Source organism: Xiphophorus couchianus, chromosome 14, assembly GCF_001444195.1.
Source record: "Xiphophorus couchianus chromosome 14, X_couchianus-1.0, whole genome shotgun sequence".
NCBI lineage: Eukaryota > Metazoa > Chordata > Actinopteri > Cyprinodontiformes > Poeciliidae > Xiphophorus > Xiphophorus couchianus.
The window spans coordinates 16,202,504-16,222,146 of record NC_040241.1 but is presented as its reverse complement, the minus strand read 5'-3'; the positions used below and the strand labels follow the sequence as shown (position 1 = coordinate 16,222,146).

The window sequence follows — 19,643 nt, the reverse complement described above, 5'->3', positions numbered from 1 at the left end:
TAAGAAATGTGTGTGAGAGCTGAAATATAGGGTCCATTTTCAGGTTAGTCAGTATAAATTACCTTAAGACCAAAGGGTGAACTCTTTTCCTTACAGATCAAGATATGTGAATTTATAGCTATTGTAACCTTTGCTCAGTTCAGTTGATCTTTTTAGTTATAATTCAGATTATCCTCTTTATATACAGAAATATTTTTGTAATATTGACAGATTCCATGTCCATCTGTCCATTGTCTATACCTGCTTATTCTTGATGCCTGTTTCCAGCGGCCACCGGGCAAGATGCGGGGTACCAACCCAACCCATCACAAGGCAGCATAGAGACGCACAGGACAAACAACTATTCATACTCATACCCACTATAGGGCAGTTGAGAGTTAATCTAACACTCATCAATCAAACAATCAATCAAATTTTATTTGTATAGCACATTTCAGCAGCAAGGCATTTCAAAGTGCTTGACATCATATCAAACACAGAAACACAATGCAACATAGAATCAACAATCAAAACACGACATTAAGTCAAGTTTCATCAATAAATTTGTAATCGATTACGTTTCAAATACAATCCTAAACAGGTGGGTTTTTAGTCGAGTTTGCATCCATAGAAGGTTTACCTGTTACACTCCTACTGTGTTATATGGAACAAAATACCTATTTATTTTTATTCCCCCTCACGCTCACAATCACACAGTTTAAAACTCATGGGTTTTGGGACTGTGGGAGGAACCCAGAGAACCTGGGGAGAACCCAAGCATGTACAGGCAGAACATGCAAACTCCATGTAGAAAATCCAGGACCTTCTCGGTCGGCTCAAAAGTGTTAACAACTATTAAAAACCCAGCTGACTGTATTTATTCACTGATTTTGTAACAATCCTTCCACCTAAATGACACAATCAAATTGTGGACGATTCGATTGTGTCATTAATTTTGCAGCATTCCCTGATACTGACCTGGTGAAGGAGTAAATGCATGAAATTTAATGAAGACATAGAGTTAATGATCCTTTAGTAGTTTCATCTAGAAGAGAAACGTAGCGAAAGACATAAACTCTGAGCCAATCCTAAAACCCATTCCATTAAATCGGTACACTCCAGGAAAGGGTCACAGCTAAAGAGCAACGCCAGGCTAGATGCAACTTCTATGAAGAGAAAAAAAATGGAGAGACTGAAACAGCAGACAATGCATAATTTGAGAGTGGTTAGAGGAAACTTTATTAGTATGTTCTGGAGTCTAAAGCAGCATAAACAGCATCTACCTCGGGGGAGCTGGTTCCACAGGAGATGCGACTGAAACCTGAAAGATCTGCCTCCCACCCTCCAGTAAATCTGCAGTCTGAGAGTAAAGTCCAATCATATCTCTAACATACTGTAGGTATCAATTGTCATCAGAACTGCAAATTGGTGTTGACATCAACGAATCTCTCCAGGAAACAGACAGAAGAATCAAGTCAGGAGTCATTAATATGGGAAAGAAAAACAAATGGTTTACAAAATTCAGAGCAGCAACATCTTTGTAAATGAGTCTTTTTAGGACAGAGATGGAGGCACAGACCCAGGAGTATTTTAATGGGAAAAAGCAAAAGCACTTTAATTTAAGAGTACTTTTCTATAAAAAAAAATTACAAAAAGATTTTGCTAATGCCTCTGTCCTGGAAAGCGACTCTCCCAAACTCAGAAATACTGGACAAGGATTACTTTCTGCTGAAAAAACAACAACGGCGATACAGAAAGGCGTTAGCGTTAGCATTAGCATTAGCATTGACATCACAGTCAGTGAGTCAGTCTAGGAAAGACACTCATCTAATCCTAGATTTACTGAGGCAGGAATCCTTTCTATGGGAAACAAATGGCAGCAATCTCTCTGTCAGTGGGTTCATTCTACAAGAGACACAGATTGACAGCAAAATTTATAAATATAGCACAGAAAAAGAAAACGGCTATGAGATAAAAACATATAGCAGCATTAATGCAGCACAGAGAATGGTTTACCTGAGCTACTATAACCTTTATCCAAAGGAAAGTTTTCGGCCTGTTAAAAGTAGACGGGAGTTAGTGCTAGTGACAATTTAAAGATCTGCCTCCTATTCTTCTTCTTGGAAATCCAGGAACTACATGTTTCTAGAGTCGGAGGCACCAGCAGCTCCTACCACCTCATGCTAGATTTGTGCCCTGTTCAACTGCTTTTTACGGGACTAATACTATTGGAAAATCCCCTCAGCATTTACCATGTGGAAACATTTTAATGTGTTCCCGTGCTCCTTTTGACAGGCCGAAAACCACGACTCAGTGGCACTCTATTTTATTCAATGTGTTCTCACCTCCTGCCTACTGAGCCATGTTCCTGTTGGCCTAAATTTGATTTCCCAGTCTTTTTTCATAAATTCTTTCCAAGTGTTTCATCCATCCACCTTGTGCACAGGCGGCCATATTCTCATGAAGCGAAAACCTCTTTGTCCTTGATAATGAAAGCAAACTATACTCATTCTTCCATAGCTTCAGTTCAGCTTTTAAATAATGGCAACGTAATCTTTTAAAAGAAAGCCAAGAAAGTGAACCATGGTGTTATTTATATCCAATCACAGATAATCCAGATTATTTTACAAATTCCCATTTTTTTAAAAGCACAAATGGTTAGTCCAGCTAAAGACTGTGAGTGGAAAGTTGGAATGGAAAAAGATGGATAATACAGACATGATCTCCTGTTTTTTGGCTGTCATTTCACATCCGAGACGTGCGCTTGTCCTCAAAATATTGGTCTTGGGTGATGCTGTGGTATTCCTTACACCACTGCCAAATACAACGCAGTGCAATTAACAGAGAGACACAAAAGTGTGGCCTGAACTTTATAAAAATGACTACTTTATCATCTAATGGCTGACTTTGACTTTTTAAGTTTTTCTTTCTCACTGTCACATTCGCTTTGTTTTTCAGCAGCTAACGTGATTTAACTGGATCCTTTCTTTGTGAATTATGGCTCAACAGATTAAATATTAATTTCTAAAAAAAATAAATCTGAGAACTTTCCTGTTTTGTTTCCTTTTATGAGACAGTCTTGGATCACCATTAAAATAAATCCAGAGGAGCGATGAGGGCTGCATTAAGAACTTCTCTTACCAGGCCCTAAGCAGCACAACAGTTTCAATTCTTGAAAATGACTCTCCTCTGATTTTCAGTGACGTTTATGGTTATTCACTCATGCACAAACGCTTCTCTGGTGTGCAGAGCTCACGGATGGCGCGATCAGAGGAAGATCGGGACACGCTGTGGGACGCCTGGGGCTCTTGGAGCGAGTGCTCTCGTACATGTGGTGGAGGAGCCTCATACTCATTAAGACGATGCCTGAGCTCCAGGTATGGGTGCTTCTCTTGGTTTATGCTATCTTAATCCAAATCTCTCTTCCAGGTGAAAACCGTACCCCTATTCCAGGTACTTGATTCAGGTGGAAGTTAAATTATTCCTCAGAGAAATGGGTAAATCAACAAGCTGACCCAAGATAAAATGATTTGATCTTAATCTATGTGTTTTTAATATGTCTGTGTGCATTTTTAAAATTTTATTCTTTTGGATTTACAACTTTCTTCATGCGACAGAGAATGATTGAAAAGTCTGAAAAATAGGTAGTTACAGGGCAACGTGAGATTATCATGGTTTGATAACCATTTTTGTTTTGAAATTTTAAACAAAATGCACAATGTAGCTGCTTTCATTCAAAACTGACCAGCCATTATTATTCACTGATCATGCTAATATATTGATTATTATGTAGAACAGCTTTCACTAGTGTTTCAATCCAGATAGATGCATAAAAATGAAGCATAAGAAACCATTTGTATTGACGGTCATTTGATCTCACTCCCAATCAGCTCTCCTATATCAAGTATTCATGACAATCATTTACCCATCAGTTTCTTTTAACAAAATTTATTAAGTAAATTTAACTTCAGTCACAGGAAGTGACGCAAATTGGTAGTATAGAGTCGTGTGGAGTTTAATAATTTTTTTCTTCACATAAATTATATCGTCATTTGAAAATTAAATTAAATGTTGTAGTTACTTGTGTTAAAATTTGATTCATGATCTGAAATGTTAAATTGTGACAAAACATCAGAAACAGAAGTGATCAGTAGGGGGCACAAACTTTCTCACACCACTGAATAGGCGTCAGGGTCCTTTAATCCTCCAGCCAAAGTCACCTGCTTGCTTTGACTTCAGATTAAGCTGCTGACTTTGATTAGAGTTTAACTCTGCTTGGCAATATGGGCAACTATACTGGATTTGATGGGTGACAGGAAAAAAGGGACATAAGGACAGACCGGGTATGTTTTCCACAGAAATGTTGTCACATTTATAGGCTTGGAAATAGCAGCACAGTGACTTCACCACATTCCTCCATTTTTACAGTTCCCAGAATCTATTGCTCACTGGCTAAAGGTAGCCAGTGAGCTTTGCTGCTAAAATTCACCGCTTTTTCACCGCTCGGGGTGTTCAGGAGGGAGCCGCCAAATGACAGGAGCAGCCAGTGAGATCATAAAACATCTCAACTGTGTAAAAGACAAATTGACAAACCAGCACAGATTGTATTTAAGGTCGCAACGGAGTTACCATATGGCTCTAGCGTTCTCTGCACATGAGAACGGGCCCTGAGAAACACAAGACTGTCAAAACCTCATGCTCAAGGTGCCAGACCCCCTCTGTAGATCACGGTAAACACTGAGGTCAGGAGCGTTTTCAGGACTGCAGTTCATGATGTCTGGGACCAGCCAGCATTTTTTTGGTCAGGCAAACCTCAGAACGCTACTGGCTGTAAAAGCAGTTGACGTGTTAAGAGGTGCTTGGGGTTTCGGCTCCTTCTGTGATTGCATATGAGGAGCTCTACGTACTCGTCGGGGTCCAGGTGGATCTGTTTACAAACCTATGTGTCCTTTGGCAGTTGCTACCGCGAATGGGCTTAGATCCACCCTGCTGCTGTGTGGGAATGAGGGAGCAGTAGCCTGGCCAGGGGTGGCAGATATAACAGTGTCATTAAAAAACAGCACAAGGCCTCTTATGTGTGTCTCCGTGTGAGAGTGAGCGATTTTTGTTGGCAGCAGAGGCTGGAAATGGGCTTGTAACACCCTCCGACCAATTCCAGCTTCTTTACACCCACACACACACACACCAGTGGCCATGCAGGCAACTTACTGCCACTGCAAAAATACCCCTGGAGGTGATTAGGACACTAATCATCTGGCCTTCATTAGGCCATTCCACGCAGCGCTCTTCATCACAGAACTCCAAAGCATTGCTGGGTTGCAAGAAATAAATGCAGCGTGTATTCTTCATGAGGCTTGAGGTTATTGTTTTTTTTCATCTTACGTTTATTTGGCCAGAAAAAGCTTTACGATATTAAAAATAGATGGTTCATACCCATTGTGCAGCTTGAGTGGACAAAGTTCCCGATCTCCTCATCTACATGGTAAATGTCTGGACACTTTTCTGCTTGAAATGCCTAAGCTTTGTTGTCAACAGGTTCCTTTGTTTACAGGAGATACTCAGTATTTTTTTATGAGATTAATAATCTTGGAAGAATAGCAGAGGAAACACATCCCTACTAACACAAGTGAACTGCACAACATTTTATATGAAGTGTTGTTGATTCTGAGCAGAAAACGATTGTTTGCAGCATCAGCCACCAATGAGACTTCACCTGCTGGGTTGTTTAATAAAATTTAAAAGTGGCAAGCTTTTGACATTTTCATCTACCACTCATATGTGCTCCTCTTCACTTCAGAAAAACAACAGGGATGGCTTTACTGCGATGACAGCAACTAATTAAATGGACAAGTTGGAGCAACATCAAGCCTTGAAAAGGCTCTTCATCTTGGTTTCCCTCTAATTGGCTCTCCAATTGTGTGCATTTATTTATAAAATACCAGACTCATATTCTATAAATGACCTGTTATGTAGTCCAGATATTCTGACATCAAAACCAATGATGACACAGTGATGAACCCTGGATTTCTGGCTCTGCCTACTTCTGTTTAAACTCCACTGTGGAGATTCCAGTGTGAGAAGGAAATGAAAAGGGAAATTCATTTTATTGCCTTTACCGTTTTTTTATGTTTAGTTTATATATTCCTGGTCCCTGAGTGAGTTTCCACACTGATCTTTGCTACCTGTCTCTCATCTCTTGGTCTTTGGAAGTCTCTTGTATGGGTTCAGGCCCTGTTTGGCTTGGCAGAGGGGACTGTCTGGATTCGTCACAGGCTCTAATGTTCTTGCCATGCCACACGCTCCACATCCACTCCCTGCAATAACACTGCAAAAAAAAAAAAAAAAGAAGAAAAAAAGTCCCAGTCCCTTCACTCATGTGCGAGTCTTAACTCTGAGACGTTGTCTCCAATCATGATTTCTGATTAGCCAAGGAACAAAGACAGTGAAATTCCTCTTAAGTTTCTGAACTCAAAAGGAATATCATCTAATCAGTTTCCACTGCGGTCTCGGGTGATTGGCCTATCATTGTTACCATCAGCGGTTTATCATCCCTTGACGAGAAAGGAATCCTACGTTTCAGTAAGTGGTGAGCTCAATAGTTTGGGCAGAACCACCACAGACTGGAGGGAGTCACGATCCAAAGTGCTTTAATCTGTTCAGCAGACAGACTGCAGGACTCCACTATCCATGCTCTCCTATTGTATGTATATTACTGTTAATTTATGGAGCTACGATTTGTTTATGGACTAGTACGGCAAGACCAATGGCAGTTTATTCAGACTCTTCAAAGCCGAGGTACACTCAATTCTCTGTATTTTCATTTGGATAAGATTATCCAAAGAATAACACTCTTGTGTTTAACCCACATTTCTCTCACTGCTCATTTATTGTTTCATCATCTCTGTTTCCACACCACTCTCTCTCTGAACTCTTAACATTTAGGTCACTAAGCTCTAAATCAGGTGCAGACAGTGAAAGTCTAGCCACCTGACCAAATATAAAACTGGAAAGTACAACTTGATTGCATGATAGATAAAATACAATAATAGATTGCCATGCATTGTAAATTTCTCTTTGAGTTGGTTTAAAGTGCGTAGATGTAGTGCAATCAAAATTAGATTGATCACTGCTAAGAGTTAGGTTGGCACTTTAGCCTGTTTCACCTATTATGAATAGTTTTAACACCACAAAAGAAAAAAAATTGCATAATTTTTTAACTTAAGTCTATACAAGTCCACTGTGTTAATTTTATTTTATCCCTGTGTGATTTTCTTCTATAAAGAATTGCTTCATAGAATCAGAGCTTGTCAGGGAACAGGTATGTGGGTAAAAATGAAATTAAACCAAAAGACTTAATGAAAAAGACATCACGTAAATATTTCTCGATAAATCATTTTATTCTTGGTAGTTTGGTGCATTTGTCTTCAGATGCAACGTCACATTGTGCAGGTTGAACTCGCAGAGTTTACTAACTCTGCAAACTTCACCATATGCTTGTGGTTTGATAAATAGATTCATTACATTACTTTAAAAATAACACCACATTGTTTGGGATGAGACTCCAGATAATATGTATGCATTTAGGTTTGTTTCATAACTTTCTTTCTGTCTACTACAGGACCTGTGAAGGGCAGAATATCAAATACCGCACATGCAGTAATGTGGTAAGTTCAGTTCAATGTATATAGCAGTGTCTATTTAAAGCTGCTTTTACTTTGGAAAAGAAAAACTGGGCTGAAGATTGGGAAATTGAAAATATAAAATTTCATACACAAGGGGAGTTTGTCATCTGTGATTTTGTTGCAAAACAGCCCAAGCTCACCTCATCCCATTGTTTGAAACCATTGCTATACTTATACCATTGCTATTTACTTCATTATATGTGTCATAGTGTTAATTACCATAGTAAGCAATTTAAAACCTTTGGTGTCTCCATAGGACTGTCCGCCAGACGTTGGGGACTTTCGTGCTCAGCAGTGTTCAGCTCATGCAGACGTGCGACACCAGGGTCAGTTCCATGACTGGCTGCCTGTTTATAATGACCCAGAAAATCCTTGTTCGCTCAAGTGTAAAGCCAAAGGCTCGGGCTTTGTGGTGGAGCTGGCACCCAAAGTGCTGGACGGAACACGCTGTTACACCGAGTCCTTGGATATGTGCATCAGTGGAGTCTGCCAGGTAAGAGGAAGCATCAGAGAGCTGAACTGCTTTTGGTCCTGAAATACTTTGGCTTACTTGTTTTTATTTAGCTAAAATCCAAATTGTGGACCTGGGACTGTTGATCATGTAAAAGTTAAAAATAAACTAAAATCTGACATCGGAAAATCTGACTTTTGTTCAATTTGAATTTAATTCTTCTCAAACATATATCATGTGAAGAAAAAGTTACAAATGTTTTTATGTTGGACCCAACCGGGTATATTTATTTACTGTTACGTTTTGTATATTATGGATATCCTGGCCAGTGAAATCAATTGCTTCCACTAATTTTCTTTTAATTTATTGTACACAAATGTCTAGTGGGTTACATATTCTATTATGGTGTAACAGAATATTACACCGTGTAATATTCTATTCTGCACCATAGACTATATATATTCTACAGTGAATATATATACAGTATATATTCTATGATGCAGAATACATTTCTGTATTTAGTATTCGACGCAGAGTACAGAAATGTATTCTGCACCGTAATACCTTTTTGCTCTCTAAAAAATGTCTGCCGAAAAGTTATATCAAAGCTACAGTCGCAAGCTTTACTGGTTCCATCCATCCATCCATCCATCCATCTTCTTCCGCTTATCCGAGGTCGGGTCGCGGGGGTAGCAGCTTCAGAAGGGAGGCCCAGACTTCCCTCTCCCCAGCCACTTCTTCCAGCTCCTCCGGGGGAATCCCGAGGCGTTCCCAGGCCAGCCGAGAGACATAGTCCCTCCAGCGTGTCCTGGGTCTTCCCCGGGGCCTCCTCCCGGTGGGACGTGCCCGGAACACCTCACCAGGGAGGCGTCCAGGAGGCATCCTGACCAGATGCCCAAGCCACCTCAACTGGCTCCTCTCGATGTGAAGGAGCAGCGGCTCTACTCTGAGTCCCTCCCGGATGACTGAGCTTCTCACCCTATCTCTAAGGGAGAGCCCAGCCACCCTACGGAGAAAACCCATTTCGGCCGCTTGTATCCGCGATCTCGTTCTTTCGGTCATGACCCAAAGCTCATGACCATAGATGAGGGTGGGAACGTAGATCGACCGGTAAATCGAGAGCTTCGCTTTTTGGCTCAGCTCTCTCTTCACCACGACGGACCGGTACAGCGCCCGCTTGACAGCAGACGCTGCGCCAATCCGCCTGTCGATCTCCCGCTCCCTTCTTCCCCCATTCGTGAACAAGATCCCGAGATACTTAAACTCCTCCACTTGGGGCAGGACACCCCCCCTGACCCGGAGAAGGCACTCTACCCTTTTCCGGCTCAAGACCATGGCCTCGGATTTGGAGGCACTGATCCCCATCCCGGCCGCTTCACACTCGGCTGCGAACCGATCCAGCGAGAGCTGCAGATCACGATCTGATGAAGCCAAAAGGACCACATCGTCTGCGAAAAGCAGAGATGAGATCCTAAGGCCACCAAATCGGATCCCCTCAACACCTTGGCTGCGCCTAGAAATTCTGTCTATGAAAGTGATGAACAGAATCGGTGACAAAGGGCAGCCCTGGCGGAGTCCAACTCTCACCGGAAACGAGCCCGACTTACTGCCGGCAATGCGGACCAGACTCTGACACCGGTCATACAGGGATCTGACAGCCCGTATCAAAGGGCCCGGTACCCCATACTCCCGGAGAACCCGCCACAGGGCTCCCCGAGGGACGCGGTCGAACGCCTTCTCCAAGTCCACAAAACACATGTAGACTGGTTGGGCGAACTCCCATGCACCCTCCAGGACCCTGCTGAGGGTGTAGAGCTGGTCCAGTGTTCCACGACCAGGACGAAAACCACACTGCTCTTCCTGAATCCGAGGTTCGACTATCCGACGGACCCTCCTCTCCAGGACCCCTGAATAGACCTTGCCAGGGAGGCTTAAGAGTGTGACCCCTCTATAATTGGAGCACACCCTCCGGTCCCCCTTTTTGAACAGGGGGACCACCACCCCAGTCTGCCAATCCAGGGGAACTGCCCCCGATGTCCATGCGATATTGCAGAGTCGCGTCAACCAACACAACCCTACAACATCCAGAGCCTTAAGGAACTCCGGGCGGATCTCATCCACCCCCGGGGCCCTGCCACCGAGGAGCTTTTTAACCACCTCGGCGACCTCGCCCCCAGAGATTGGAGAGCCCAACCCAGAGTCCCCAGGCTCCACTTCCTCAGTGGAAGGCATGTTGGTGGGATTGAGGAGGTCTTCGAAGTACTCTGCCCACCGGCCCACAACGTCCCGAGTAGAGGTCAGCAGCACACCATCCCCACTATAAACAGTGTTGGTGCTGCACCGCTTCCCCCCCCGAGACGCCGGATGGTGGACCAGAATCGCCTCGAAGCCGTGCGGAAGTCTTTCTCCATGGCCTCTCCAAACTCCTCCCACACCCGGGTTTTTGCCTCAGCAACCGCCCGAGCCGCACGCCGCTTCGCCCGCCGGTACCCATCAGCTGCTTCCGGAGTCCCACAGGCCAAAAAGGCTCGATAGGACTCCTTCTTCAGCCTGACGGCATCCCTCACCGAAGGTGTCCACCAACGGGTTCGAGGGTTGCCGCCGCGACAGGCACCGACAACCTTGCGGCCACAGCTCCGATCGGCCGCCTCGACAATGGAGGCACGGAACACGGTCCACTCAGACTCCATGTCCCCCACCTCCCCCGGGACGTGTTCGAAGTTTTGCCGGAGATGGGAGTTAAAGCTCCGTCTCACAGGGGATTCCGCCAGACGTTCCCAGCAGACCCTCACAACACGTTTGGGCCTGCCAGGTCTGACCGGCTTTCGCCCCCACCACCGGAGCCAACTCACCACCAGGTAGTGGTCAGTGGACAGCTCCGCACCTCTCTTCACCCGAGTGTCCAAGACATACGGCCGCAGATCCGATGAAACGATGACAAAGTCGATCATCGAACTGCGGCCTAGGGTGTCCTGGTGCCAAGTGCACATATGGACACCCTTATGCTTGAACATGGTGTTCGTTATGGACAATCCATGGCGAGCACAGAAGTCCAGCAACAGAACACCGCTCGAGTTCAGGTCGGGTGGGCCGTTCCTCCCAACCACGCCCCTCCAGGTCTCACTGTCGTTGCCCACGTGAGCGTTGACGTCCCCCAGCAGAACAAGGGAGTCCCCAGGAGGAGCACTCTCCAGTACCCCCTCTAAGGACTCCAAAAAGGGTGGGTAATCTGAACTGTCGTTCGGCCCGTAAGCACAAACGACAGTCAGAACCCGTCCCCCCACCCGTAGGCGGAGGGATGCTACCCTCTCGTTCACCGGGGTAAACCCCAACGTACAGGCGCCGAGATGGGGAGCAACAAGTATGCCCACTCCTGCCCGACGTCTCTCTCCCTGGGCAACTCCAGAGTGGAAGTATGTCCAGCCCCTCTCAAGGAGACTGGTTCCAGAACCAGAGCCATGCGTCGAGGTGAGACCGACTATTTCTAGCCGGAACCTCTCGACCTCACGCACTAGCTCCGGCTCCTTCCCCACCAGAGAGGTGACATTCCACGTCCCAAGAGCCAGTTTCTGCAACCGAGGATTGGACCGCCAGGGTCCCCTCCCTTGGCCGCCACCCATCACACAGTGCACCCGACCCCTTTGGCCCCTCCCACGGGTGGTGGGCCCATGGGAGGGGGGGCCCATGTTTCCTCTTCGGGCTGAGCCCGGCCGGGCTCCATGGGTAAAAGCCCGGCCACCAGACGCTCGCCATCGTGCCCCCCCTCCAGGCCTGGCTCCAGAGTGGGGCCCCGGTGACCCGCGTCCGGGCGAGGGAACACCAAGTCCAAGGTTTTCCTTCATCATTGGGGTCTTCGGGCTGCACTTTGTCTGGTCCCTCACCTAGGACCTGTCTGCCTTGGGTGACCCTACCAGGGGCATGAAGCCCCAGACAGCATAGCTCCTAGGATCATTGGGGCACTCAAACCCCTCCACCACGATAAGGTGGCAGCCCATGGAGGAGGCTTTACTGGTTTAGTTTCATTATTTCTTTTAACAAGCCTTTTACTACATACTGTGGTTCAATAATAAATATTTTCAGAGCTTCAAAGGTATAGATAGCATTTACCATTTTCTTCCACAGTCCTGATTATGGATGTCCCAAACAATCTTTGTAGATTTAATGGAGAAATTAACAAATTTTTGACACTAGACTAGCATCCAAAAGTCTTGCATATGCATATGATAGTCCATGCAGACATACCTGCTGCCATCCCCAAGCAAGCTCTGCACTGGTAACAACACAATGCCTTTGTTAAATCACCTTCAGGATGCAGTGCTTCCACTTCCTGAACTTTCTTGGATATGCAGAAACTTTCTTTTGAGCAACTAAACTCTTTGCACTCTTCAACTCCTTCAAGTTCTTGCTGACTTGATAAATGGTTGGCTGGGGTACAACATCACAAACAGCTATATCCTTGTTTCTGAAGCGACAATGGGAGGGTGTGTTTCTTCTGAGGTGTTTATGGTTCATTTCAATCATCGCTTCCATTTGAAGCATATTTCTTCCTCCAAAATGTCAAACTGAACCCAAAAACTTGTGATCACGTGAGGAAAAAAAAAAGAGCTAAGTCAGGTGAAGTCATCATTTGAGCTTATAGTAAGCTACTGCTGTCTTAAACAACCATTCAATTTTTCATGCACGGATTTTCACTGCGGTTCAAAAGGCATCAAATTACATTGCCGTCAAGTACATGATCTTAAAAAGAAAGAAATCCAAGAAGACTAATGCACAAAAGGCTGAGTTACATCATATGCCATCTGTTTTAAACATGAATACCCAATGAGAATAATTTGAAAGATGTGGCTTTTGACCAACCATCCAGGAAATAGTTTACAATACTTTTTTTTCCTCTCAGTTGAATGAAGTAACATCCCGCAGTGCTGCTCGTCTGCATGGGCGCACAGTTTGGTGCGCTATTTTACAATGCTTAGAAACACAGAGTGGTTTTGGTTTTGTGTTACTGACAGAAATAGTGAAAAACTCCATCAATCAACAATACATGTATGTGGACATTGAAAAATGAAAAAAACAGAGAACATGTTGAAATTTAATGAGATGCAAATGACTTTTGATGGTTTCGCAGTGAAGCAAAGACTAGATATAAATATTCATCACACCAAGGGGTTGTTTGGATTGTTTCATGAGACTTACAAAGTAAAAAAAAAAAAAAGAACACGTTCCTTGGGAGTTTCTGCAAAGAGTTTTAGGTTTTGTTCTGAATTCATTACATTGTTTCTGGAGAAACATACAACACAACAGCTCACTAAGTGATATACTGGACACTTTATTGTCCTCCTGAGACGTTTTCGTCTGAACCTGATGCTGTAACAGTTGCTGCCTCAAATAAACATCCACAAATGTAGTGATGAGGGACTGTCAACACAGTCATGACAAAGCACCCTCAGCATCAATAAGCTGAAGAAGTTGTTTCCTGAATAACTTCCCTTCCCTTTTATAATTATAAAGAAACTTTGCCCCTCTCTTCTTTACAAAGTCCCTTCAGTTTATTGAGGTTTAGGGACACTCTTAAATGTCTTAAAATCCCACAAAGGTATTGCAGTCAGGTTGAGGCCAGTCTAACATCTTACTTATTGTCTTTTTCAGTTACATTGTGAATTAGATTATTTTGCCTTACCTAACACAATACAATCAAATCACCACTTCTATTACCCACTCAGTCCTTTAGGACATTAAGATGTTTCCGTCGGTTTCCGTGTTGCAGATTGTTGGCTGTGATCATGAACTGGGCAGTACGGCGAAGGAAGACAACTGTGGCATCTGCAACGGAGACGGCTCATCCTGCAGACTGGTGCGAGGCCATTTCAAGTCCCAGCATACTTCAGGGAAAAGTAAATATGCTTATTTCTTGCTTTTCTCTAATTAGCAAGATACTTTTTTTCCTATAAAAAATAAAACTTAGGCATAGTTCTACATAATTCTCTGCTTTCCAAGCATAAATGAATAATATTGCCTTCAAATACAACAATAAATCATCTTTGCATCAACTGATGTGTCTGCTGAATTAGCTCCACTTGCCTTTGATATAAAATCTGTATTTATTTTGCACCTTGTTTAAAAAGAAATCAGCATATTTTTACATTTATAAGGGTGTTTATTCATATTTCTTAAACTTTTTTTTGTCTGTCCCATTCAAGCTGAGGACACTGTGGTTGTCATTCCCTATCAGAGCCGCCATGTTCGTCTGGTCTTGAAAGGCCCGGATCACTTGTGTAAGTCCTGGTAGGTCTGGGGTCCCCTTCCATCCAAACTAGCGATACCCAAAAGTTTTGGATCTATGTTTTTTATTCTTTGGTTGCACACTGATCCAAAGTGCACTGTGTTTGAATCTTCACTACTTAATATTATTTATTTGTTAGAATTTAAATGTCCCTTAATATTTCTGTATGAGTACAGAAAGATACCTCAGATGGTTTTGTTATTAATATTTCCCTTTACAAAATCTAAACGGATCTATCAGCACTTCAGAGACAGAATATTCTCTTAGCTAATTTCAGAACTCCAGCTGCTCAACTGAAAATGTATAGAAGAGTATAAACAGGCTTTTTACTGTTTTTTAGGTTTTAGTAGGTATGAAAACAGGAGATATATTTTGAAAAATTTGTACTAGAAAGTATTAGAATAACGCTAATTTAATGTAAAATGAACCTGGTAGTCGTAGTTTCACTTTTTGGTGACGTTAAATTAAGCCTGACATCAGCATCTTGATTGTTTTCAGTTTGACAAAAGGCAAATTATTTAACTTCTTACAAATTTTTCAGCATTTTAACAGAAAATTGAAATAAAGAGTATATGTTCCAAGTTAAAATAGCAGTAGAGGAGTCATTACAGGTTTATTCCTGCAGGTGTTGCTCCTGCAGAATAGTTAACAACTTTAAATAGTTACTATTAACGTCACTATTAAAAGTTGTATTTGCAACTATGACTTTAAATATTTTTGATGAATTAAAAGCGGTACACAATACAGAATTGCGGTAAATTCCAATAAATTAGAAGATCAATGAAGAGTGGATTTATTTGAGTAGTTTAATCCAAATTGAAAGCAGTATTTTGAGTAGACCAATTTTAAACAGAGTGATATATTTTGAGTATTTACGTCTTTATATTTTAATTATTAAGGATGACTGCTAATGAAAACCCAAAGTTCAGTTTCTCACAAAGTATTAATTAATTTATTACAAAATACCAATTAAATAATATTTTTATGACAGTATGTTTACAGTGTTGGCTATACAGACAGAGAAGACTGATGACATGACCCCGTCCTCAAGGTGGGGAAGTAACTAAAGGTCATCGCTAAAGAAGAAGCATTTCAATCAGACCAATAAAGACTCTAATGACCTTAATTGACCAGTAAAGTCTAAGATACTAAGTTTTTAGTTTTCATCAGATGTAGTCATCTAAATTAGCATGAAGAATTACTTGAGTGCATATATCTATGTATTATGAGTTTCACCTTTTAAACTGAAATACTTCTGTTTGTTTGCAGCCATTCTTTCTCTAAATGTTCTTGCGTGATTTAGAGACCTGGTGTCATAGCTGAGGTTGGGTCAAACGGGGCAGAAGCTCATGGCAGTGACGGCCTCCTTGCAGATCTTGCTCGTGATCCTGCTGGCAGTGCTGCGCTGCTGCTCTTGGCTTTCAAACAGCGAAACCAGACTGTGCTCTTTGTGTGTGACTGGCTTTGACTAAACCTCTGTGTGTGGTCTGTCCTAAATCAAAGCAATCCTTTAAGCTGCTAGACGTTTTAATCACATTTTTTATTTCCTTCTTCATTTTGTTTGAAGAACAGTGACAAAGTAATAATAAAACCCCACTGAGAAATTATTGGGTTTGATGATGAGGAAGTTCTGATATTTTAGCAAAAAGAAACGAAAGTTTTTGAGCAGAATAATGGCTCACCTGAACTCGGATGTCTACGGTTTTGTTTTAGTTGTCTAATTTGTTTTATCTTCAGATGTGGAGGGTAAGACTCTACTGGGGGAAAAAACTGAACTGATGTTGAACCAATCTGGGCAATACTACTTGGAGAACACCACCCTGGATTTTCAAAAGCTTTCAGACAAAGAAATCCTCCGAATGACTGGTCCTCTTGGAGCGGACTTCACCATCAAGGCAAGAACTTACATTAATATGTCATCACCTTCTTAAAATAATGGCCTAAGTCTTCTTTTATTAATTTTTTTTTGCCTAAATCATCTTTTAGCAAAAAAAAAGAGTGGAGGATTTTTTTAGAGTATTATTTTAAGAAGGTGACAATACGCACCCAGTGATAAAAATAGCAAATAACTCACATGGAATGGTCTGATCAGAACCAATTTTGCAAAACATGTGGCCCAGTGATGAATATGTAAATAATTCAGTTTGCAAGAACTTATCTGAGCTTTTAAAACAGTTGAAGGTGCTCATAAAATGCAAATAATATGATAAATTAACACAAGCAGTTAGCCGAGGTGATATAGTTTAGACTCATGTAGCTTGATTCTCATAACTTAATGTCACCTTAGACTCTTTCGTTTAAAGAATATTAACACAGATCAAAACATAGGAAAATTAAGAATATTTTGCAATGTTCTCACAAGTCTAGAAACTAATGTTTTTTTCATCATGCATCTACAGTTCACTCCAGGCCACTAACAAAGTTAGTTTTTGACATGGTGTCACTATCTTTTGGGTTTTTTTTTCTTTCTCCATAGTTAATAAAACCCGTTAACAGATTTCATGCAACAGATTTGAACAAGTTGACAATAGATGGTTCCATGTGTCGCATATTTTCTTTTCAAAGTGCCGTTTTTTTTTTAACTTTATTTTGAACCTTGGTCATTAACATTCATTCTTGCATACCAGTCAAACTTGCAATCTTCTTCTTGATGACACATTTTGGTGACATTTATGTGTAGGATCTACAACAGTAGCATTGCAAAATCTAAAGTGAGGAGAACTGGAGGACATGTCTTACTGAAAATGAAACACTGGTTGTGTAAATAAGAGTTTGTTTACTAAAATTATTGTTCCATCAGCTCTCAAGCTTGTGCTTGAAACTAAAGCAAATTAAGTACTTCACCCGTTAAAAGATTTTAAATGCTTATCTCAGCTTATATCTCTAACAACTTCACACTGTTAAAAACCAACCAACACTCAGTCCTTTCTGTATGCTCCACAGTTTTACTCAAACCCTTTTTTATGAAAACCTCTACAGAACCCATCCACAGTAGGTCCAGATAAGGCTTTCATTTACAAACTCCAGCTGAACTTCCCTGCATTTAGCAGGGTGCAAAGCAGCTCTGGTTTCATATGTTAAGATTTAAAGATACTGGAGGAGTGTGAACCACTTCAACATGAAATGCAAATTAATCTCCTGACTACTTCCCCGGCTGTAAAGGACAGCATGTGTTGAAGCACTGTGTTGTGTGTTATTAGTATCCCAGATGCAGAGCTGTGCATGTTGGTACCGTACAACCATGTTTTTAAGAGAAATTAAATTTTTTCTAAATGTTGAACAGCAGCTTTTTAAATTAAACCCTGATCTACTCAGAATGCAATCATTGACTGCTGAAACTTAGTTTGAATGTAAAGAGAACGAAGCTGTTATATTTTTTTCTAGTTTTTATTCGAAGGGACAGAGTGACTTATTTCATTAATTCCTTTTTGTTCTGTAGATACAGCTCACCAGTGTTGCAGACAGTGGGATCCAGTACATTTACTATCAGCCCATCATTCACCGCTGGAGAGAAACGGACTTCTTCCCTTGCTCCGTCACGTGTGGTGGAGGCAAGCCTGGCTAATTTCTGATCAATTATGTTGTATCACTCAGAAAACCGATTCTCTGTTGTCATGTACATTTACGTTTTTGATTTAATGTACTTTTATTTTTACTTATTAGTTTGCTTAATTTAATGACAGCTATTTGATTATAACTTTTATAATGTTTGTCTTTAGATATTGAAATGTTTAATATTTACACTTGATAAAGTAAATATTTTAAGATTTAATAATTCTGTTTATTATGAGTTACTTTGATTTTATTTGAAATAACTAATTTTTTATTTACATGTATTTAATTTCTGAAAATAATCTAGACATTAACATGGATTATTATGTTTTGATAACCTTTCTTCAGATTTTTTTGTTTTATTTGAAATGATTGTAATTTAACTTTTTTATTTGTATTAATTTGCAAAGTAATAGAGACATTTTTAATGTTTAATAATTGTCTGCCTAAATTCATTCTTGGTCTTTATTCACAACTTTGTCCACAGGTTACCAGCTGACATCTGCAGAGTGCTATGACCTACGAACTGGTCGAGTGGTTGTGGACCAGTATTGCCATTATTATCCTGAAAATGTGAAGCCCAAACCCAAACTGCAGGAGTGCAACATGGAACCTTGTTTGGACAGGTAGGGTTCTGGATCTTTGGTTAATAATAATATTAATTGGTTAATATTAACAGCATAATCCAGTTTATTTTATCGTCTCTTTTTCTCAGTGATGGATACAAAGAAATTATGCCGTATGATCTCTACCACCCCCTGCCTCGGTATGTTTACAGTTCAAAAAGACTAAATAAATAAAAAGACATGAGGCACATTATTCCATTATACCAGGTCCGACGTTTTCTCCCTTCAGCTGGGAGAGCAGCCCCTGGACGGCCTGCTCCACCTCCTGCGGCGGCGGCATCCAGAGTCGCTCTGTGACCTGTGTGGAGGAAGACATGCAGGGTAACATCACCCCCACCGAAGAGTGGAAGTGTCTCTATTCTCCAAAGACAGCAATCCTGCAGCCCTGCAACTCTTTCAGCTGTCCAACCTGGGTGGCACAGGAATGGTCACCTGTAGGTGTCTCCTTTAAATTCTTTGCTATGATGCTAAAATCCTTCTTATTTCTCAGTCTGTAATCAGGATCTTCACAAAAATATTTTAATTTTTCTGTAAATGTTTAGGAAAATTCCTCTTGGCATGGTTTACCTTATATATATATATATATATATATATATATATATAACTTCTTATTTATTTATTTTTTTAACAAAAACACCCTTGTACTATTCTTTAACAAAAAAGGGAGAAAACTCAACAAAATATCTTATCTTGATTTTTTATTTTAGTTTTCATAAAGATTTCTGGTAACACTTTATTTCATGGTGTGTAAACAACCGTCATGAACATGAAGGAGTGTTCATGAATGCTTACGACTGTTGTAATGAAGTGTTATTCTGTAAGCAATGACACTTTTAATGCAAAGTTGCTCTAAAAGTTGCATTAAAAGTGTAAACTTTGCATTATTACGGTCGATAATAACTCTTTTAACAAAAAGTTCTATTAAAATTTGCATTAAAAGTCCATTAAAAGTGTCAACTTTGCATTAAAAATGTCATTATTTACATGATGACTCCTTCATGTTCATGTCAGGCTTATGCACACCCCTTCAATTAAAGTGTTACCAGGTTTGTTTCTTTTATTGGGTCTTTCCA

General features: G+C 41.3%; 1 protein-coding gene across 4 annotated transcripts in view; it reads left to right on the top strand.

The window, feature by feature from the left end:
• adamtsl3 (ADAMTS-like 3) overlaps positions 1-19,643 on the top strand; it is a 110,727-nt gene that overhangs the window by 68,227 nt on the left and 22,857 nt on the right. For all 4 annotated transcript variants that reach the window (XM_028038380.1, XM_028038379.1, XM_028038381.1 and 1 more), the window contains 10 exons: positions 3,229-3,356; positions 7,598-7,643; positions 7,918-8,154; positions 13,877-14,003; positions 14,310-14,384; positions 16,130-16,287; positions 17,832-17,943; positions 18,432-18,570; positions 18,660-18,710; positions 18,800-19,004. In XM_028038380.1, coding sequence (XP_027894181.1) covers positions 3,229-3,356; positions 7,598-7,643; positions 7,918-8,154; positions 13,877-14,003; positions 14,310-14,384; positions 16,130-16,287; positions 17,832-17,943; positions 18,432-18,570; positions 18,660-18,710; positions 18,800-19,004 — 1,278 coding nt within the window. The remainder of the gene's footprint in view (positions 1-3,228; positions 3,357-7,597; positions 7,644-7,917; positions 8,155-13,876; positions 14,004-14,309; positions 14,385-16,129; positions 16,288-17,831; positions 17,944-18,431; positions 18,571-18,659; positions 18,711-18,799; positions 19,005-19,643) is intronic.